Source organism: Fundulus heteroclitus, chromosome 7 (genome assembly GCF_011125445.2).
Source record: "Fundulus heteroclitus isolate FHET01 chromosome 7, MU-UCD_Fhet_4.1, whole genome shotgun sequence".
Taxonomy (NCBI): Eukaryota; Metazoa; Chordata; class Actinopteri; order Cyprinodontiformes; family Fundulidae; genus Fundulus; species Fundulus heteroclitus.
The window spans coordinates 25,041,448-25,063,686 of NC_046367.1; the positions used below are offsets into that span (position 1 = coordinate 25,041,448).

Genomic DNA, 22,239 nt, shown 5'->3' on the forward strand with positions numbered 1-22,239 from the left:
CTTGTTTTTTATTTTTGGGAAATGTCTCATTAATCTAACTGCTATGCTGCAATATAATTTAGATTAAAATAAACTTGATATTTCAGTTTTGCCGTCCAACAAAGTGACGTTTATGAACTTAAGACACGATCTGCAGTTTTTACTGACTGACATTAAAGTTAAAACCTTCAATCTGATTTTATATGTAACAATAACAAAAATGAGAAGATTCCTTTTTTGAATAAAATAATGTAATTAACTTTCACTCATCAAATGAAACACTGAGTATCTCTTCCCGTTTTTATTTTCCTTTAAGTTATTTAATACAAAAGCACATAACTGGCTGTGACTTAACATGAATGAGGTAGATTCATGCCAGCTGTTCACTGTTAACGTTTATCTAAAAATCAAGGAGCACTTTATGTCGTAACACTTCCTCTTCGGGTAATCTGCCCAGGTCTTTGTCGAAGCTGTGGTGAAGTGTCGAGAGCCTCGTAAGGCAACATTTCTGCCAATGTCCCATAAAGAAGGCATCAGGAAGGAGCTTGTCCCATAATCTTCTTTCTAAGATACTCCTTCCATGCCTGGGGCGTAGAAAGCTCCATGGAGTTCCATTCAAAGTGAGGGATCTGGGGAGGAAAAGGCACGGATCACACTAGCTATTCAGCAGACTCAAAAATATTAATGGTTGAAACTCGATAAATTCGATCCAACACTGGTTAACGTTCTCACCTGAACAACTCGGTATCCCAAAATTTCAAGGTGTCTCTTTCTCATTAAGGTTTCACCTTTCATGTGATGAGAGTTCTTGCAGAAGAACTTGGAATCCAGAAAGTCTATAGCAATGCTACAAAAAACAAACAAACCAAGTAATAAATTAATCAGTGGACTTATCTTGCTTTCATTTGATTCTTTGGGCGGTATTGATTATATAGAGTTATATAGATGTTATATAGAGTATATAGAGCTACTGTCACTTCACTGTTGCACTTTATCCTGTAATCTTATCCTGTAATTTACTTTATTCTGATATCTACTGCAATTCACTGAAATTTTCAAGCTGTATGCAAACGAAATTTCGTTCTGTATGCACTCTGTGCATACAAAATGACAAATAAAGTTGTCTAAGTCTAAGTCTAAGAGTTGCACATCTTAGCCACAACTGAAAATCCCCGGAAAGGAAAGTTAATGTCCACTCGTTATGGTGCCTTAATACAGAGCACTGCAAAAGCTCCACCCATAAACTTCCATGTATTTTAATGGGATTTTATATGACAGACCAACAGACCCTGCTTACTGCACAGATGGAGCCAGTTTGAAAAAGGAGGCCTTAGTATTTGCTTAGTTTGTAATGAGTTATATAAAAGTGAGAACCCCTGAGCTACATCCTCACGCTGTGTATCCTCACCGCTGAGCTCCGGCAGGAAGCTCGTCTCGGCCGTTTTCCAGCGAACGTGAGTCCCAGAGGACTTTTCCTCTGTCTGAGATCTGCAAAGTGCTCGGCTCAGAGTAGGACAACGGCTGCAAGTGTTTGTCCAGCTTACATTCGAAATCTGAAATTACAAAGCGTTACAACATTCACACACAAACAAAACCGCCCAGTTAAGAGCCCTTGTCACACAAACTGACCTTCCTAACCTCAAAAAAAGCAGATTACCTGCATTCTGGTATCAGTTTCTTTTAATTTAACATTAAACCGTCTGGGTAGATTTCATTGACGTTAATACAACAGTACATTTTAACACGTCTCTGATGAGGTAACCAAACTCTTGAGGTCAAAACAACTTAAAAAAATCTTTACAGAGCTGTTCACACCTGCTTTTACCAAACTCAGATCCTTTGTTCTTGACAATAAATAAAACCCACAACAGAAACTTACTGTTTCCCTTAGGAGTTTTTCTTTTGTTATTATTTCTCCCCTGATATTAAAAGGGTAACAGTGGTTCAGATGAACACAAGCCTCAGTGGGTTTAACTGGGATTTTATGTGATAGAGGAACACAAAGTAGTGTATCATTGGGAAGTGAAAGAAAATTATACGTGGTTTTCCAGATTTTTTACAAATAAAATCTGAAACGAGGTGGTTGTATTTTTATTGAGGTTCCTTGAATCCAAACTTGCCAGGACCACCTTTGACTGCCGTTTCAGCCGCAAGTCTAACAGCTTTGATTATCCAGTTAGAGGAATATTTTCTCTGCTAAAGTCCTCAAGAAAAGTCAGATTGGATGAAGACATTCCATAAACATCCTTCCATAGATTCTCAATTGGACTTAAGTCTGGACTTTGACTAGGCCATTCAAACTTATTGATATCGTTAGATCTAACCTGTTCCATTGTAGCTCTGGCTGTATGACCTTAAAGCATAGATATGTATCTTTTCCGAATGTATGGCTATTAGTTGTCCTGGCCGCAGATTCGCCCACCTGAGCTCTGGATCTCTGCAGCTCCTCCATAGTTATTGTGGGTATATTGGCTGCTTCCCTGGTTCATGCTCTCCTTGTCCAGCGTGTCGGTTTTGATAGACGGTAATATCCTGCCATGTTCTGAATATTCTTCTATATCCTAACCACGCTTCAAGCTTCTCCCTGAGCTGTTTGCTGTGTTTCCTGTTCTGTTTGTTCACTAATGTGCTCTAAAAAAAAAAAAACGAAACAAAAACCGAATCCTTCACAGAACAGCTGCACTTGTACTGACATTAAAATACAAACAAGTGGACTCAAGTTTACTAGTTGGGGATTTAGGGGTATCACAGTAAACATGCAGTTGCTCAATGCAACACTTTTAAGATTTTTTTGCATCTTTTTTTCTCCTGCTTTACTGTTGTGCACTACTTTTTGCTGATCTACCACATAAAAGTCACACTAAAATACAGTTAGCGCCTGGAATGTAAAAACGTTAAAAGGGGATGCAAATACTTTTTCAAGGTGCCGTACTGTTTTTTCATTTGTACGTGGAGTAAAAGGACAATACGACATACTGTCACCTGCAGTACTCACCTACGATGTAAAAATAAGGAGTGACGATGGCTGCTTGAACAAAGTTAATTCCACCGAGGACCTCGCCCAACATTTTGTGGATCTGCTGCTGCACCGGACTGACGGAGCCGTTCCCTACAACGCATTTACGCAGGAAACGCTGAAAAGGCTTTACCAGGGGGAGCTGGAACCAAAACGAGAAACAGGCGACGACGGCGCTCTCTTACCTTTCCTCTGCAGCTGCTGGCAGTAACGCTCGTGAAACCACGGCACCTGAAACTCGGGACACTCCAGACACACGGCCCGGTTGAGCTCCATGAGGCGCTGCCGCGTCCTCATGTTGACGGCGTCAGGCAGGCCTGTGGGGAAAACAAACACCTCCTTTCATCCTGGCATTTCCTTGCATTTCCCATCAGACGTGCAGAAGTCGGTTTGAGAGCATACTTTCCAGCTGGCAGTCGAGTTTTCCAAGGAAACTGATGCTGAAGATTTCTTTGATTAGTTCCTCGGGGAAACGGTCGGCTACAGCCAAGGAGTATGCCAGTAGGACGAGCAGGTGCGGGTCAAAGGAACCTGAAAAGAACATATGTAAAAAAAGATTTTTAGCGTAGATTCACAATTAGGGCTGGGCGATAAATTGATTTAATCGATTAATTCGACTTTACAATTCTTTAAGATTTCATTTTTGGAAAATCTGGATTTTATTTTGCCAATACACTCATTGGGTTTCCATGAAGGGAACAGCATGTGATGCTGAATATATGTTTAGGCAAAATTATTGTCAAAATATTGTTAATGGAAACTTTTTTTTACCATAATACGAGGTACTTCATTTACTTATTTACTTTTTTTTAACTTAGTTTGAAGTTCACAAGTGCAGTGAATCCTGTTCTTAGCTCAATGTGTAATACCACTAGCAGCAAATGCTTTGTTATATTTTCATTGTTTATAATGGCACGGCTGCCATCTTGTTTTACAGCTTGTTTTTAGTTGCACTTTGAATCCAGGTCAACTCCCTGACGAAATGCTTGACATAAAAAGCAAGGTTTTAAAATTATTTCTTTAATTTCTTTTTATGAAACAAAAAGGAGGAAATAAAATCGATTAATCGGATTTGGTATGATAAAATCGGAGATTTATTTTTTAATCCATATCGCCCAGCCCTATTCATAATAAAAGAGCAGAAATGAGCGCTGGGACTTATTACTTACGAATGTGAGGAGTGAGGCGCTTAATGCAAGCATCATAAAGCTCGTCTGCATTGACAGGTTCATAATTCATGACAGAAAACGGGAGCAGGGTGGCGTATGTTGCTGAGAAGTGAATCTTAACAAGAAAAAAAAAATGAGGTCAGTACATACAGATGTTAATAATCCAGGATGGTAAATGTTACGCTGCTTCCTCGGGTACCTGCTCGACGTGTTCAGAGGCCACGCTGGCAATCCTGTCCATCAGAGGTGGGTAAAGGTGGTTGATCCGGGTCAGGAAGAGGGCCAGGTCTGGAACGTTGCTCGGGTTTATCTGATCCATCATCCTCCTGAGCGTGGCGACGGTCTCCTCCAGCAGCATCTCCTCGAACCACTCCCCCGACACGTACTTGAGCTCCTCCAGCAGCAGGTCCAGCCGGTCGGCCGTCTGCAGCCTCTCGCGGCCGCACTGGCTCAGCTGCTGCAGCAGGCGCACGTACCGGCTGTGCGTGGTGTGGCGGTACGACGGATCGTTCCGTATCCACTTGGCGACGGCTACGGAGATGGTGTTGAGCTCGCCGAGGTTGCACTGGGCCATCACGTCGCTCACCCGCGAGACCACGCCCTCGTCGAGCCGTGGGCTGGGCAGCATGGAGAGGACCCGGGTCAGCATGGTCACTTCGTAGGGGTAGAAGCTGCGCTGCAACAAGCTGCGGCGCACGCAACACGTACATCAGTGTCCTTTTGGTTGGCTTCAACTGGAATGCATGAACCTTTGCCTTTAAATACGTAAACCCTCACCTGACCAGGACCTTTCTGAGGGTAGCAAAGAGTGCTGGGTTCTGATAGTGCAACTGGAACAGGGCCTGGGTGATCCTGGCCAACTCCCCCGACCTGTAGACGTGGAGGTTCTTCTGGATCACTGATGCAATTCTGAAAAATAATACAAGAAATGATTGAATAAAACTCCCCTCAACAAAGGAACATGGATTCATATGTTTCACCTGGGTGGCTTAGCAAGAACTGGCAAAGGGAAAGCAGCTTTCATTTTTCCTAAGTAACCACATTAGATTACATTTTTACCTTTTCTAAAAAAGTTTTTCATTTTATCACCTGCTGTTTCCAAGGAGCAAGAGTGAAGTTTAGCACATAATCTGCATTTTGGGGTAAATTACTGTCCAGATTGTAAAAAAAAAAAAACACAAACCAAAGATTTTAAAGTTATGATTTTTTTTTTATAAACAGCTAAAAGAAGCACGAAAAGTTAAAGATTTAAAGAAAAGTGGTTTATAATGTTATATTTTGTACTATTTCTGCTCTGTTCCTCTTACTGGCTTCCGTGTTTCCAGGCTGCTGCTCTTTTGCCGACATAAAATACCAAATGCTGCCCTCTGTTTTGGGAACCCCGGGAACTCTCATGTGATTGGCTCAGGAAGCAGGAAGTAGAAACTCTGAACTGAAGTAGTTCCGGACCGTACCTCTAGGTTTGACAGGAGAAAAATGTGACTAAGACATTAATGATGGAGAGGACTGAATGTTTACAGGGAATGTTACTTCCATCCTGGGTGACAAATGAGAATAATTTAGGTTAATTTTACGGTACATTTCTTACCTATTTGCTCGTTTAAAAGGAGTTTAAGCAATTGTTTAACTGAATGCAATTATTTTCAGCGATCATTTTATTACACTGTCAGACGTGTCCTTGGACCTGTTTTAGTTTCGCTTTTCTTAATTCGATTTTAGATATCGGTGGGCCTTTCCTGATAAATAAAGTGTAAATAATAAATCATATAAAGGCCTATAACACAAGAGACCTTTTTTTTCTATATCTGAGCTTGCCAGAACATGACAGAAAAGGTCGTTTTGGTCAGAATACTTTATGGTTCACAGAAGAATGAAGTGCAGCTCATAGTGCCCCTCCACTGCAGGATAAGGTAGGGTAGTAACCACGCCCGCTTCAGATTTCTGACCAATCACACGACGGTTGTTGCACGCCACAAAAGAAAAATGTTCGGCCAGTAAAGCGACTTCTTTCTGCTTTCCTTCCAGTGGCCCAAAATAAATTTCCAAGGAAACTCACTTGTTCAATAAACTGAGGTTTCTGCTCTGAATCTCCTCCAGGGCTTCAGCGACAGCCAAGGCTTGCTGAGCATTGAACTCATCGGCCACCAGGAGGGCGGTGTTCTCCAACCTGGGAAGAAATGCATCACGTAGAGTAAGAACAAAGCAAACAAACAAGAAAGACTTTTTTTTTTTTTTAAATGAGTAACTTAAAACTGATGTGCCGATCACAGTACTAACCGCTCTCTGATCTCCGGACTACCGATTGGTGCCAGGGCGACAAAGAGCTTAGAGAAGGACACAGGGTCGGTGCAGTTGTCCATCAGCTCAGTCAGCCTTTCTTTAGCAGCCAGCCTGAAGTCGCAGTTGTTGAACTGCAGGGACTGATACAGAGCCAAGACGATGCTGATATTGTCGGCATCCAGTCTGGGAAGGATGCGCAGGAAAATGTCGTTGCACTTCTCCAGCAGGGGCCGGTGAGTGCACTTGACGTTGCGCAGGAACTGCAGCACCCTTCTTGGCGTGTTGAAGAACTGGGGCTCGACGGCGTCCAGCAGATGTTCGGTCCTGCTGATCAGAGCGTCCCGCAGCCGCGGCGACACCAGGGGCGACACGCTGATCATCAGAGCCGTCAAGATCCTGAAGAGAACAATGGTGTGAACATCACAAGGTTGTTAATGCAAGTCCGTCTTGTAAAAGTACCCATATACATCCTGAACTGTTCCGCGTTCTGTCCCGTTGCGGCGACGTACTTCGATGTATTTTATTGGGATTTTAAGTAAGAGGCAAACACAGAGGAGTGAGTGATTGTGAAGTGAAAGAAAACTTCAGTATATCTGGGTTTCAATTTCGATTCTTTTACAAATAAAGATCAGAAAACCAGCACTTGTTTTCAGTCTTCCTTAATCTGTCACCCCTCAATGACTACTAAGTAAATGTACATAAATTGTGTGTAATTTATATCCAATTGATCTGTGAAGGCCTCCGAGGTTTGCTGGAGAACCTCTGTGAAGAAACAACATCATGAAGACCACTAAGCAGATCCTGCAGGATCAGGGATGGAGAAGTTTAACTCAGTATTCGGGTTATTAAACAGCATCACAAGCCCAACGGGATATTAGAGTCCATCTAAACCGACAACCCAGGGAAAGGCAAGTTTTAATCATAGAAGCAAGTCTGCGGCAGCTCTGAGGGAGCTGCAGAGATCCACAGCTCAGGTGGAAAAATCTGTCAAAACCACTCAAGAAATCTGGCCTTCATTAATGTTTTTCATGTTTTTTTTGGTCTTGGGTTATCGCATCGGTTGCATCTTTATCTCTTGAAAGGTCCTGAATAAATAAAACTTTACTTACTTTTGATGGAACTGTAGCAAGAAGAAAGCCACTGCTGAGGGGGAAAAAAACTCATAATTCCAGTTTTTAATCTGCCACAAACCAAAAATATAACCTCGTGGGTAATAAGTAAGATGGAAAGTGTGGCTGAACTCTTACACAGCAGGTCACCCTGAACATAGTCTGAAATAGGGCTGGGCGATATAGACCAAAAATAATATCTCAATATTATTAGGCCCAATGCCGAGATAGGATATTTATTTCAATATTTTCTTTTTCCATAAAGTGATTATAAAAATACATCTGAATCAAAGCTTTATCACAAATGTCTCACGGGCAATTTTTTTTAACAAACAGCTGTAAATAAATATGAGAAACAGCTGATAAATGGAACCTACTGGAATACATAAAAGTATGATTATAACACAATATAGACCATCTGGTTATAAATTATATTGTCTCATTTTATATCTTTTTTTTTTAAATAAATCCTAAAATACTGCCCAGCCAACTCTAAAAAATGGTGTTGGCTGCATCATGACGTGCGGATGCTTTCCTGCATCAGGTGAAGGGAGTCGAAGGGAAAGCGGATGGAGCTAAATACGGGGCGTTCTTGTTCAACCATCAGCAGGACAAAAACTATTAACGTACAGCAGGAGATACAATGGAAGGACGTAGATCAGTCATATTCACGTGTCAGAGTGGCCCAGTCAAAGTCCAGACATAAATCTAGATAAAAGATGCTCCCTTGTCCGATCTGACAGAGCTAATGCTAAAATAAAACCACAGACGTTTTTTTTTTCCATCCACATCACGACTACGTGCTACTTCATGTTGATCTGTTAGATCAGAGCCAAGCAAAATGCATTTTGGTCTGTAGCTGTGCCCTCGTGACAAAACGCGTAACGCTTCAAGGGATGTGGACGCTCCTGCAAGCCGTCGAGCTTTTCAAAAAGGTCTTATATTGGTCTAATAGCTGACCTGGAGTTATCTATCGACAACAACCTCTGGTCCAAAATGTTGGTGATGTGGCCCATCAGAGGACTGTTTTGGAGGTGATGATCATTTAAAACCACTGCAAACTTGGACAAAGATGCCATGGGAAGTCTGCAAAACAAAAACAAAAAAAGTAATGTTACATCACAGTGACTAATAGCAAAATTACTAAACCTTTAAGGGTTACAGCGTCTTTTATTTTGTCTTAAATACTTGTTTTGCTTCCAATAACTGTGAGTTTACTCATTTTTATTGGTGGGGGCTTAGGACAAGTAGTTTCAATTTCAAGTTGAGGAACATTTGTGTGTCTTATAAACAACTTAACCCGGTAAGCCTAATAAAACTCAAAATAAAACAAAAAACGTCATTAAAAATACCTGTCTACTCGCAGCCAAGCTTCTGAAACCAAATGCTGCACAAGAGAATCGTGCGGTTCCACTTCCAGCCTACGGAAGAGAGTCCAGTACATCATCTATAATACAAGAACTTAAATACGGCAAATCTGTCAATAAACAGGTGGTTAATATACCTGAGGAAATCATAAAGGATGTCGACCAGAGTGAAGTCATCCATCAGGGTGATTTTATTCTCTGCCAAAACCCGCAGGGTCAAGAACTGCGGGTGGCTCTTGACGAGGTGGACGGTCCTGAGCAGATCGGGTCTCTGCTTCTGAAAGCCCCACAGCATCTTCACAGCACAGCTCACATGTTCCACGGTCAGCTTGGCTTTGTTCCTCCCCACCGCATCGAGCAGCTGGTCCTCGGTGGAGCAAACCTGCAGCCCCTCCAGAACCTGGTCTCTACTCCCCACACCCTGATGGAGGAGTCGTCTGAGGCAGGGCCTCACGCACTGTAGCCTGAACATGGTCGCACACCTTGGCTGTGGGTTAGCTGTGCACCGAGGAGTTCATGGCACATGCAGCCAGCCCTCCGTCAACTGAGGGGCAGCTTCAGCCAATCACAAAACTGCGCATGAGTATATAAGATGATGCTCCTTCACAGACCTGTCTCGCTTAGCAAAGCAAAGCAAAAAGGGCATGAAAGACGACGAAGCTGTTTATTACAGTCTGAAATGAACACCGACTTTCACAATGCTTCCTTAACAAACTGATGTTTTATTTGAACACATGAAATAAAGACATTAAAAATAAAGTTGAAACATGCTCCTAACATGTTTAAAATAAGTGTGTTTATATCCTGTCCCTTTTGAACTATTTAGTATTTTAATATGCACATACCAGAGCTGCACAATATACCAAATCGTCATCATAATAGTGCGTGTAATGTCGATAACAAATGATTCCTTTGCAATATTTGGTAGGACACTATATTTTAAATGTAAAGCTATCACACTCTGGTTATTAATAATTTATTTTGTCAGTTGGATAGATTCTAGTTGTCCTAATGGCCACATCCGATATATATATATATATATATATATATATATACATATATATCTATATATAATAGATAGCTAGATAGAGTTCTATTATAGAGTGGTGGAGAGAGATAAGGAGTAGAGAGGTAAAACTAGAAGAGCGAGATAGAGATATGAAGAGAGAACAGAGAGGGATGAGGATAGAGGTATAATATAGGAGATAGATGCTATATAGATGAGTAGATTTAAGTATAGATAGATAGATATATAAAGAAAAGATAGATAGATAGTATAGATTTCTATAATAGTTATATAGATATACCATATATATACTCATATATATAATTATCGATATATATATAATATATTATAATATATATATATATATATTATATTATCACATATATAATCGGATATATGTGTCGCTGCTGAGGTTTTCTTAAGTCATAGAGTGATGGAACCAGCGTTTAATAGTAAAAATTTAAGTTTCAGGAATTGACACTGCTTTAAAAAAAATAGTCCATACCATAATCAAATTTTTCAGAAATAATATTGTGTTGTTTTTTTTTTTTTTTCAAATATAGTGCCGCCCTTGTGCATACCACAACTTACCCTATAACGTTATAGCTTTACTGGCTTTCCTAAAGCTGCATCTCTTTAAGCTTAAACACTCCAGGAACGTTTATTTATTTCAGCAATTCAATTCATACATTGAAAAACTCATGCAAGCAAAGATTTCCATAGAACCTCGTTGCTGCAGAGATGAAAAACATTCCCAAAGACCAGTAAAAGTAATTTGCATACAGAAAAGCGACTGCTCAACAAGCTCGCAGTTCACATAGTTCTCTGTCCAGGTAATGGAAAGCTGAAGGAAAAAAAAACTGTGGTAGAAAAATGTGCAGAAGCAACAAGAATAACAGTTGCCTCAAGATTATAAAGTAAAGCCCATTCAAGAGTTTGGGGGAGATTCACAAAGCGTTGACTGCAGCTTGAGTGAATGTTTTAAGAGTCATAACATACAAGCAAATATAGAACACGGGCTACTACCACCCCATACCTTGTTTAATCATCCCTGAACCAGAAACAACGTCTTAAATGCCTCAGGTAGGGAGAAAATGTGCCAGACTGTCTGGTGGTCCAGTTTCCTGTTTTCAAAGTTGAGTATATTTGCTGTAAACCTTAATAAACTAATTTAACTGAAATAAATGCCTGAATATATGTTATGTCCTATGGGTTTACATAATAGACAGGTTTGACTTTTTGAATTGAATTACTGCAATATTTAATTTTTTATATTGCATTATAATTTATTGAGATGCCCCTTTAGTGTACTAGTACACTGTCGCAAAACTTTGTCCAATCATCCAGGGAAAGTGCGAATAGTGGACAAAGCAACCAGTAGTGATCAGGGTCCAACACGTACATATACTTGATCCAGTTTGGTTGAGTGCGTGGTTAATATGAGTTTTCCCTTCTTATTTGATCCATTTTTAGTAGACACACACCACAATTATCTTTCATTCAGCCCTTTAATGCCCAATCCGTATAAAGTACGAGATTAGTACCAGTTTTAAACTTGCTGAAAATTAATTTAGCTTTGCTTAGGTTCAATTATGTATTTTTTTTTACATGCAAATACTTACGTAGGTCAATCGGACATGGTCACCCTACTTGTCAAAAGAGAGTGGAATAAATAGTCCCATTAAGGCAGTAAATATGAGTTTAAATTCAGATTACTGACTGGGTCCTCACGTGGATACATGAACATCACCCTAAACGACTACTATACTTGGAAAAGTGTATCTGCCTTTTATTTATTTTTTTAATTTATAAAGAAAAAACTGCATTAATTTGGTAACACAGTCATTAAAATAGCTCAAAGTCAAAATTACCCTAGCATGTGTGCTTGACTGCGAAGGTTTACTTCCGTAGCAGATTAGGTCATTTCCGCAGTGTGCGATTATTTCCCTCAGCTGTAGCTTTCAGGTAACGCGCGTTTGTTGAATGATAAGGAAACTAATGGCTCAAACGTTTGATTAAGTTGTTCTAGCGTCACAACATTTGACCTAAATCCAAAACCGTCATTTAGGTCGAAGATCTATACGGCATGTTGAGAGAACGGCGTGGCTTCTCTGGGAATGTTTCGCCTGTCAGGCAAAGCTCGGGGCTCATAAAACCCTGCAACGTTCACGGGCTCGCGCGACTCTCGGCAGACACCAGTTGACGTTCCTGCCGCGCCATCTTTAGAAAACAGTGGGCTCTTAACTGAATGAAATCACGCGCTTCGCCGCTTGTGAGAGCTCCTCGGCGTATGGACTGAAACCCCTCCTGTTTCTCCAGGTTCTGTATATTTGCTGTATCCACGGCTCGGTGTGCGTGTAGCGGAAACGGTGACGCTGAAAAGCTCCCATAGAAGCTGTTAAACCTCCTCCGTGCGTGCATGGCTGCTGCGAACGTGAGGCGAGTGTTTTTTGGCTAATGCTAACAGCGTCGGGCCCTACGTGTCAGTGTGGCCCTGCTAGAGATAATAATAATAAAAAAAAAAAGTAACCAGCGGGTAGACGGAAACAAGCGCTCTGCATAAGTGACCCCGGTTACCGCTTTAGCGTACAGAACCAAGGTGCTAGGTGGCTAAAGCTAACCAGCGAGTCGTAGCAGGAAAGCGTCACTTTGACCAGCGGTCCGCTTGCTGCAACCGAGTTTCAGCGCTCAGTGGCTCTTCTATTTATTTACTACATTGTAATAATCAATATGCGTCATCTTTGATTGTAATATCTGCAATTTGGCTGTTAATTTTAAGCTTATCCTTGTTTTTGTGGCACTTGTCAAACTCCGCTGCAGGTGTTAAGGGAGGAATCATGGGGATCAAGGTTCGCCCTCGATGCTTCTTTGACGTCGGGATCAGTAATGTTCTAGGTAAGAGGAAAGGAATCGGTATTTTTTTTTTATTATTATTGTTATTCTACAGTAGGTGAGGGGATTACGAGATTGTCATTTTTACATCTGACGGTGATTCATAGGACATCCTGATTGTTGATGGGTCTACAGACCAAAAAAAAAAAGAAAGTGGAAGCTCTTTGATTAGCTGGGAGAAAAGTCTGTGGAAATGAGGAAAAACAAACAGTGAAAGCTGCTATCTGATTCCTCTTTTCCAGTTGGCAGGATTGTGGTGGAGTTATTTTCAGACATCTGCCCCAAAACCTGTGAGAACTTCAGATGCCTCTGCACAGGTGAAGGACTTTTCCACCTTTTTTATTTTTTTATTTTCTACATACTGACAGTTTTCACAATGCAGATGTGTTGTTGTTGTTTCGTATAGGCGAGAAAGGCATAGGGAAAGGAACTCAGAAGCCCCTGCACTACAAGGGATGCCTTTTCCATCGAGTTGTGAAAGACTTCATGATCCAGGGAGGAGACTTCAGCGAAGGTGAGCTGCAAAAGGCCGTGAGTGGAGTGCTTGGTGCAGACTGGATGTGGACGTAACGTTAACCTCAAAACCCAACCCTGACACTTCTCTGCTAGTCAGTGCATCGCTCCGCTCGTCGTTTTGTAAACCCATGTCATTTATGTAAAACTGTTAAGCACTAATAATCTAATAGCCTTGATCTACATCTAAAATAAAAGGAATAGATGCCCAGAAGTCTGCAGAAGGGCGTCATTTTATTTGACTATATTCCTGCCTGGTCTAGATAAGCGTGGGGGTAAATGTGAAAGGACAAAAATCTAACAATAAAGTGATGTTTTTTTTACTTTGATTATATATTTAAATGACATTAATTACATATGACTTGCCACATCTCTGCTCGATTTTAACATTTTTGCTATTTATCAGCGTTTTGGTTCTTGACCTGCTGACAGAATGTGTCGATTTCAGGACTGTGGTTCTAAAACTGGGTCTGCTTAAAATGCCTACCAGCTTTCTAAAAGAGCTCATTTGTGTTTGTTTTATTTTCTCTAACCATTGAAGGCAGCTAAATTGTGCTTTAAAGAGTTATTCCAGCCCCTGTTTGGCAAATAACAAAGATTTTGGAAAAACTGATGTTCTACTGGAGTCCAAATGCTAAAAGGAAGAAGTGGAATGGAGTCATACCTCACTCCCAAAATGAGAAGTTATCATAGCATTGTTTTGTGATTTGTGGAATCTACACATAAGTTCACTATTTAAGCAGTTCAAGGGGAATGTTTTGTATTCAATGGTCTAGAATACTTTTAGAAAAATTGACTATGGAGACGATGAATTTTGAAATGAAAAAAATGTCAAAGGCCTTAACAGAATCATTGTTTGAAAGACTAAGAATGTCTTTATTGTCTCGCAGTGGGGGAGTTTGGGTGTGACAGAGGCAGACGGTTACACACAATTATAAGCAATGAGAGAAAAAAAGGTGTAGTTTTATAATATTTTAAAATACTACAGCTTAGGGCTGGGCTATATGGCCTTATATCAGCATCGCGCTAAATTGAGAAGTTGTCATAAATGTCAGTGTTAGTAAATTTTCAGTTTATCGTTTATCGCCTACTACAGCTTTTATTTTAGGGAAATTAGTATTTCTCCCACATTCATGACAACAGAGTGCGATGTCAGCCCACCTGCAGTAGGTGGCGGGACCCCTGAACAGCAGCATATATTTCTATATACGAATGGTCACAGAATTATTATTTTTTTAATTTAACCAGGAAAAAAATCCCATTGAGATTAAAAACCTCTTTTTTAAGGGAGTCCTGAGCAAGAGGCAGCAAAATTACATATTGAAAAGAGATACATTAAATTAAATGGCAGGTACATAAAAAAACAAATCAAGTAAAATAATTACAGATAATTGAGGCCGTTTCAAATTCCTTCACTTTAATAAAATGACCTGGGTAAAATAAGAGGCTCTTCCCACGTCGTCTTGTCCAAACGTGACAGTTGGGAATATATTTACCGCAATAAGTTTTAATCTACTGGAATCATATTTTGAAAGCATCTCTTTGTGTTTTTTCCCCACAGGGAATGGAAGAGGGGGTGAATCCATCTATGGAGGCTTTTTTGAAGGTAAGGAAGCTGCTGTCTGAGCTGTCATGTTATCACAACCAGTGTTGGCTTCAAGATGGCAGCACAATCCTCTCCCCCCCCCCCCCCTCCAGATGAAAGCTTTGCTGTCAAACACAACAAAGAGTATCTGCTGTCCATGGCCAACAGGGGCAAAGATACAAATGGGTCACAGTTTTTCATGTAAGTGCTCTTTTTCTTTGATAAATGTCGGTTTTAACACTTGTTATTGAGAAAAATGACACGTTTATTTCCATTTTTGTTCACGGACCGGTTCTGACACCTCAGAACAACGAAACCTGCACCTCATTTGGATGGGTAAGAGCCGCCTGATCTTTATTTTAAAACACAAACTGATTGTGTTCTCTGCATAATGCTTAACTGAGCTGGTCTGGTTTTAGTGTCCATGTGGTTTTTGGTCAAGTCATTTCTGGCCAAGAAGTCATTCAAACGATGGAGAACCAGAAAATCGATCCCAACAGCCGGCCGTACGCTGAGGTGAAGATTCTGAACTGCGGAGAGCTAGTCCCGAAAACGAAAGGTTTGTTGGAGCCTTGGGCTTTTTAAACAAACAAACACAAAAACAAAACGGGTCTGAACATCTTCAAACTATTTTTTATTTTATTTTTTTTACATTTCTTTAGGGAAGAAAGCTTCTAAAAAGAAAGATAAAACCTCAACCAAGTCCAGCGGCAGCTCGTCTGATTCTGAAAGCTCCTCTGCGTCTTCCTCCGGTTCAGAAGAGTCAGAAAAAGAATCGAAGAAGCGGAAGAAGGAGAAAAAGCAAAAAAAGAAGCAGAAGAAGGAAAAGAAAGAAAAGATAAAGTATGAAACGTATTTACTCGAATTTTTACTTTTAGTCGTATCCAAAAAAAAACACGGCTTCTAGAAACAAAGGGAGGGTTTCTTTGTTACAGGTCCGGTGTAGAAAGCGCTGAAGAGAAGGAGCAAGAAGACGAGGTCACCTCCACTGTACGGCCCGAAGAAATCCCCCCCATCCCAGAGAACCGGTTCCTCATGAGGAGAAGTCCTCAGCCGGCCGAGAAGTCAAACAAAGAGGAAGAAAAGGACCCGAGGAAGAAAGATGACAGATCCAGACAGAAGTTAGTGTTTTATTAGCTCTCACAGGGAGGGAAACCATGAAGTGACGGCGCTGTCTGCTTATGTGTTCACGGCTCGTTTTTCTGTGTTTGCAGTGCCGGCCTGTATAATTCTCAGTCAGCCTATCAGAGGAGGTTCCTGGTTACCACTCGATCAGGGAGGAAGATAAAAGGGAGGGGGCCGAGGGTACGCATCTGTGTTTTCTGTCAGTGATTACTTGTGATTTTTTTTTAAATATAATGCTAATGGTTTATGAGATTTTATTGTGCCTTTGTACGACTTGCCTGTGTGCCGCTCCTGAAAAAGACTTTATTTTCTTCCAACAGAGGTACCGAACTCCATCACGTTCTCGTTCGAGGTCCAGAGATCGATATCGCCGAAGCGAAACTCCTCCACACTGGCGCCAGGAGATGCAGCGTCAGAGGATGAGGGCCGTCACCCGAGAGCGGTGGATTAAGGGCGACAAGTAAGAGCAGCTCACTTTAGAAACCATCTGCAACTTAGGGAATGTAAAATGTGACTTTGAACACATAGAGGAGCAGAGACACTTCTGTGTGCCCTGGTAAATATATGTAAAACGCCTTAGAGCAGAACATATTTATTTAAGACACCACTTAAGGTCAGTACCACTCATGGCACAGGCCATTAGTGACTGGATTGCTATTTTAGTATTTCAAAGGCACGGCAGGTTTATTTCTAAAGCACTTTTCAGTAATAAGACGATTCAAAGTGCTGTACATGAACAAAAAATAAAGAAAACATTACAGAGGAATAGTAGCAGTAGGTGAAGATATAAGTCAAAATGTCCTGGACAAAGGTCATGGTTCACAGAGCTTTTGGATGAGAAAGCAGCACCACAGGCCCTGCTCCTTACTTGAAAGTTAACACGGCGTGCTTTTCCACACATTTCTCCTTTTGTTTTATTTTGGACACACATTGGTTGTTTGTTGCAGAGAAGCTCAAGCTTAGTTTCACCTAAACCAAGCACATAACTGTAGTTAAAGTCTCAGCCCCATGTTTATGTTTGTGATGGTGGGATAGAAAAGATTTTTTGAGCTCTTGTTTTCCAGTTGATTTAAACATTTTAATGGACACTCTGACTAGATAAGTGGAAGAAGCTATGTTGTTGTAACCAACAAGAAGCTGTGTATCTGGAGTAGTTGGTACGCCTGGAAAGATGCCACATAAGTGATGTTGGGTTAACTTGACTTGGGGAATTCAACACACATCTGCCCTACTGGGATGCCAGGCGTTCTTGTCTTTCCCATTTTTATGAATGGCTCAGAGAAATGTGCCTCTGTGTCTCTTCATCTTTATACCCCATGGAACCAGGAAACAACTTATTACTAGTTGACAGTTAACCAAAACTCTGATCAATTCAAAAACTATTTAAAAGATCCCAGTTTTATTTTATTGACAATTATAGAGGTGCCAAACAGTGTGACACTGGTGATTTTGAAATTATTAGTATTATTGTTACTCCCACCGTGAGATTATTCTACTGCAATAAAAGCTGCATTTATTTTAAGGACCTCAACCGCAGTGGCATTAATGATGGAGGGGACTAAACATCGTTCTAGTCAAACAGGACCGTAAAATACTCAAAGCTTTATTTTTAACATGAATTCCAATTTTGCTAAAAGATTTCCTCATAAGTTATCGAGCTAATAAAATTTTTGCACTTTTGCCCCTCCATATCATTAATTGTTCACAATATTTGATGATTCAAGATCATTTTGGGTCCTGAATATTTTTAGACTAAAAGGAATTGACTACATAATTTCAGATTTATTTTCTAAATAATTAAGATGCAATTTTGGGACACACAACACATTGTTACCTCAGAGCAGTCCAGTCTCTTAACCTAGTCTTCATTTATTACGTCTTTTTACAGAAGTGACTTCAATGACACCAAGGATGAAGAAACAAACGCTCCAAAGCGAGAGAGAAGGACCTCCGACGCAAAAGACGAACATGCGGCCGAGGGCAAAAAGGAAAGGAAGCCTCGGTCTCACAGGTCTAAAAGCAAAGAGGGCGGTACGGTGGAAAAGGACGAGCAGCACAGCAAGCACAAAGCAAAGAAAAAGGACAAGTCTCACAGTCGCAGCGGAAGCAGAGAAAAGGGCCGACGGTCAAAAAGCAGAGAGAAGGCCAGCAAGCATAAAAGCGGCGACAGGAGAGGGCGCTCCAGGAGCAAAGAAGGCGGTAAGAAAGAAAAAGAGACGGAACGTGAAACCAGTAAAGGCAAGGAATCCGACACGAAGCATAAAGACGAGGACGAAGGGAAAAAACAGGAGAAAAGCAGGACAAAATCACCAAGCAGGGAGAGATCATCCAGGAAGGAGGAGCGAAGATCCAGCAGCAGAACCAGGGACAAAGGCGGCCGAGCATCATCCAAAGAGCGAGACGAGAAAACGGAGAAGGACAGGGCCAGAAAACGAAGCAGGAGCAAGGAGAGGGAGAGACGGAGGAGAGGGACCTCCAGGGAGAAGGACAGGCGGTCCAGAAGTCCTGACAGGAGCAAGGCCCGAGACTCTCACAGAGGCAGGCGCTCTAGAAGCAGAAGCCGCAGGAGAGAGCGATCTTCTCAGAGACGGGACAGAAACAGAGACTCCTCCAACCGAAGACGGCGGCGCAGCAGCAGTAGCAGCAGCAGCAGCAGCAGCTCCGACAGCGACAGAGGAGGAAGAAGGAAGGGACGCAAGAGTCCAGATTCCTCCAGGAGAAATAGATCCAGAGACAAGAGAAGCCCGGCCAGACCAGATAGTACAAAAGATCGCAAGAAAAATCGGTCCAGCTCCAGCTCTAGCTCCGACAGCGACTGATTACCCACAATCTGCCTCCATCTGCAGGTACATTCAAGTCCTCGGTTCCTCCAGAGCTCCTGTCCAAACTGGTTAAAAAAAGGGCCGCTTTATAGAAACTGGAGCAGATGGATGTCGAGGAATAATAAATAAAATAAAAACTGAATGGAGGAAGAAACTAACACATAATTTCCCAAATGTATAACTACAAACCCTAATGCTAGCTGGACAGGAAGAGAGAAATCGGTCATGGGTGTAATCATGGAGAACGTCAGAGGAACCTGTGAGGCCAGCATGGAGAGAATTACCTGGAGCTGACGTTTAAATGTGAACCGTAGAGCGGGACGAGCAGCTACCGAGTCTCATTTCTGTCTTACGTGACCCCAGCAGCTCAGACGGCTGCTTCTTTTAAAGATTTGATCATTTTTAGTTTGCTTTCCCAGAATCCCTGGTATCAGTTTGTTTAGTTAACTTTACTGCAGCCTCCATACATTTTTACAAAGCAAAGGGTCTGGAAATGATTTTTTTTTTTTTTTCTTGCATGCTTATCCCTGTTTGATTTGTTTAAAAAAAAAAAAAAAAAGACGACACTTGTTTCTTTTTTACATAACCAAACGTTTACTGTAATCTGGTCGACTTTATTTAGAGCGATTCTTGCTGTGAAATACAGGCGTCTTCTGTCAACTCTGTACAAAGTTTTGGTTGGAAACATGTGGGAGTGTTGATTAAAATAAAAAGCCTAATTGTATTGTTTTTTTCTTTTCTTTTGTAATATTCTGGAAATGTTGAGACCAAAACATCACTTCAAATCAAAATTACAGTAATATTAAAAAAACTTGACGTTAATTAGCTGAGCCTGTGTCTTTGTTTACCTTGATAAATGGGGGGGACTGCTTAGAAGCTCAATATTTTCATATTAAATTTATCTGTTTGATTTTCCTTTAACCATCTACAGAAAATGTTGACCTGAACACTACAAAACAAAAATCTTACATTTTCTGGGCAAAAGTCAATTTAATTGTAGTACATTTCTCCATTTATTTTTTTTTAACTATAAATGTTCACTTTGTAATCACTGCAGATATTCCCTGGTGGTCAGGGTTTAAACACAAACTATGCAGAAATCACAGCATAAGGAAATGGATGAACAAATGGATACAACCTTCAAATACTGGTACAGAGGATAAAATCTATAAACACTCATGTTTTGTATATTTATTTCCCTGCCATGCTTATCAAGACATGGAAAACCTAAATCTAAGAATAAAAATCCCAGAGTTATTTAGTGTTTCACCGAAAATCCAGATTCCGCCCAGAAAACAGCTCAGTTTGAGACGAGAATGCTCAAGTATAGAAAGAAAAAAGCAAAATAAATACCCTGACAACAGTGGGCCACCTACGTTTGGTCTGTGATGAATAAACGCTGATTAAGATGGTTTCCATTTTGCCATGTTACACCAACAAACTTAAATATATTTTTACTGGGATTTTATGTGATCAACCACGGAGGTTGTGCATGATTGTGACAGATCGAAAATAAAACGTACGCAGCCCACGTACAGACCTGAGTCCTCGACGCAGCTGACCCAGGTTCAATTCAATTAAATTTTATTTATATAGCGCCAAATCATGAAACATGTCATCTCAAGGCACTTTACAAAATCAAGTTCAATCAGATTATACAGATTGGGTCAGATTATACAGATTGGTCAAAAATGTCCTATATAAGGAAACCAGTTGATTGCATCAAAGTCCTGACAAGCAGCATTCACTCCTGGAGAACCGTAGAGCCACAGGGAGAGTCGTCTGCATTGTCCATGGCTTTGCAGCAATCCCTCATACTGAGCAAGCATAAAGTGACAGTGGGATGGAAAACCTCCGGCAGAACCAGGCTCAGTATGAACGGTCATCTGCCTCGACCGACTGGGGGTTAGAGAACACAGAGAACAGACACAACAAGAGAGACAAAAAAAGCACACATTGATCCAGTAATCTGTTCTACATTAGATGGTAGTAGCAGCCCGGAGCTGGTTCAACTCCGGCCTGCGGTGCTTCGCCACATGTCTGCCCCACCTCTCGGACCCCGTTTCCTCACAGCCTACGTTGGATAAAAGGACCACTAGCGCTAGAAAAATCTCCCAAAAAATAAAAAATGTATGCGTAAGTATCCCGAAAAACGTGGCAATGTTTATTTAACCTGCAATGCTCTCTGTAGTTAAAATCCAGTGAAACTATTTGCCTTCACAAATCAGGCCATAAATGTGCACAATCAAGGGAATTGGCTTCAGTTGGTATATGAACAATATGGGTTTTTTGTTTTGTTTATATGTGAAAAAAGAAAAAGGCATATTAGTTTTATTTCACAGCAGTGTAGTCTTGCGGATGAGCCACACCACACGGCGATGGCTGTGGACAAAACAGCCTGAATGACGGCAGAGTAGAAGATGACCAGCAGCTCCGGTGGTGCTGAACGTCGAGCTGGAGTCCCCCAAACAAGATCCTGGTGCAGGTTCCCGGGTGGCGCTGGATGAGGTGCGGACATCTGCCGACCTGTTTGCCCAGCAAACAAACTACAGGGGGTCCAGTTTGATTACCGCGCAAACAGGCCTATAATTATAGTTAAGGAATAATTAGTCGTCCAATTATTGATTAAAATTTTATTTATTGTTAATGTAGATACAGCTGAGGGCCTTGGGTGCTTCTTTTAGAGAAAGACCCACAACGGAGGTCAGACATAAAGCTGTGGCTGAGCAAGCAGAGCATTATTCAGACCCGGCAGGGGCATGGCGACTCTGGAGGAGCTGCAGAGATCCACAGCTCTGGTAGGAGAGAGAGTTGACAGGACAGCTATTACTGTACTTCTGCACTCCAGACATCTGAGTTTTCTGGAAGAGTGGCAAGCAGAAAAGTCTTGTTACGTTATAATTTTTGCACTTTTCCAAAAGACCTGTAGGGGCACAGCTAACATGTGGTAGAACAGGGGTTCTCAACATTTTGCAAGCTGGGCCCCCCCAAAGCTGGTTCATTGCAGTTGGGGCCCCAGTGCCCCCCGCCCAGATCCCCCATCCCCCCGCCCCGCCCCGCTCTACCTTGCATAGATAGATAGATAGATAGATAGATAGATAGATAGATAGATAGATAGATAGATAGATAGATAGATAGATAGATAGATAGATAGATAGATAGCCCTAGGCTATTATTTTTAGGCCCACATTATTATTATTACCATCATCAGTAGCGGTAGGTAGGCCTATTATCATTTCTAGGCTATTGTTATAATTGGCAGTAGCACCAGACTTCTAATGTGAGCTTGCAGGCATTATTATTATTATTATGAGTAGTATAGGCCTATCACCATTACTAGGCTATTGCTATATAATTGTGAGGTTACATGCTTTTT

The 22,239-nt window shown here is 41.2% G+C and overlaps 2 protein-coding genes across 3 annotated transcripts; one reads left to right on the forward strand and one right to left on the reverse strand.

Annotated features, from left to right (window-relative positions):
- Positions 1–5: 5 nt before the first annotated feature.
- Positions 6–11,842, reverse strand: fastkd1 (FAST kinase domains 1). 2 transcript variants are annotated; one of them, XM_036139266.1, is made up of 15 exons: positions 11,549–11,842; positions 9,058–9,531; positions 8,906–8,974; positions 8,514–8,639; positions 6,442–6,840; positions 6,221–6,331; positions 4,942–5,073; positions 4,364–4,850; positions 4,165–4,279; positions 3,398–3,526; positions 3,181–3,312; positions 2,975–3,088; positions 1,388–1,532; positions 712–826; positions 6–608 (listed from the first exon to the last, which is right to left on the reverse strand). In XM_036139266.1, the coding sequence occupies exons 2-15, from the start codon at positions 9,390–9,392 to the stop codon at positions 513–515; spliced, it is 2,505 nt and encodes an 834-aa protein (XP_035995159.1). In that variant the 5' UTR covers positions 9,393–9,531; positions 11,549–11,842; the 3' UTR covers positions 6–512. The 2 variants fall into 2 exon arrangements, with proteins under 2 accessions (XP_035995159.1, XP_035995158.1); XM_036139265.1 differs by having other exon boundaries at positions 9,058–9,539.
- A 265-nt stretch (positions 11,843–12,107) lies between these two features.
- ppig (peptidylprolyl isomerase G (cyclophilin G)) lies at positions 12,108–19,685 on the forward strand. The gene is made up of 13 exons (XM_021321855.2): positions 12,108–12,245; positions 12,747–12,821; positions 13,061–13,135; positions 13,225–13,332; positions 14,893–14,937; positions 15,030–15,117; positions 15,223–15,252; positions 15,336–15,475; positions 15,579–15,759; positions 15,852–16,037; positions 16,131–16,221; positions 16,362–16,501; positions 17,930–19,685. The coding sequence occupies exons 2-13, from the start codon at positions 12,764–12,766 to the stop codon at positions 18,858–18,860; spliced, it is 2,073 nt and encodes a 690-aa protein (XP_021177530.2). The 5' UTR covers positions 12,108–12,245; positions 12,747–12,763; the 3' UTR covers positions 18,861–19,685.
- Positions 19,686–22,239: the final 2,554 nt, after the last annotated feature.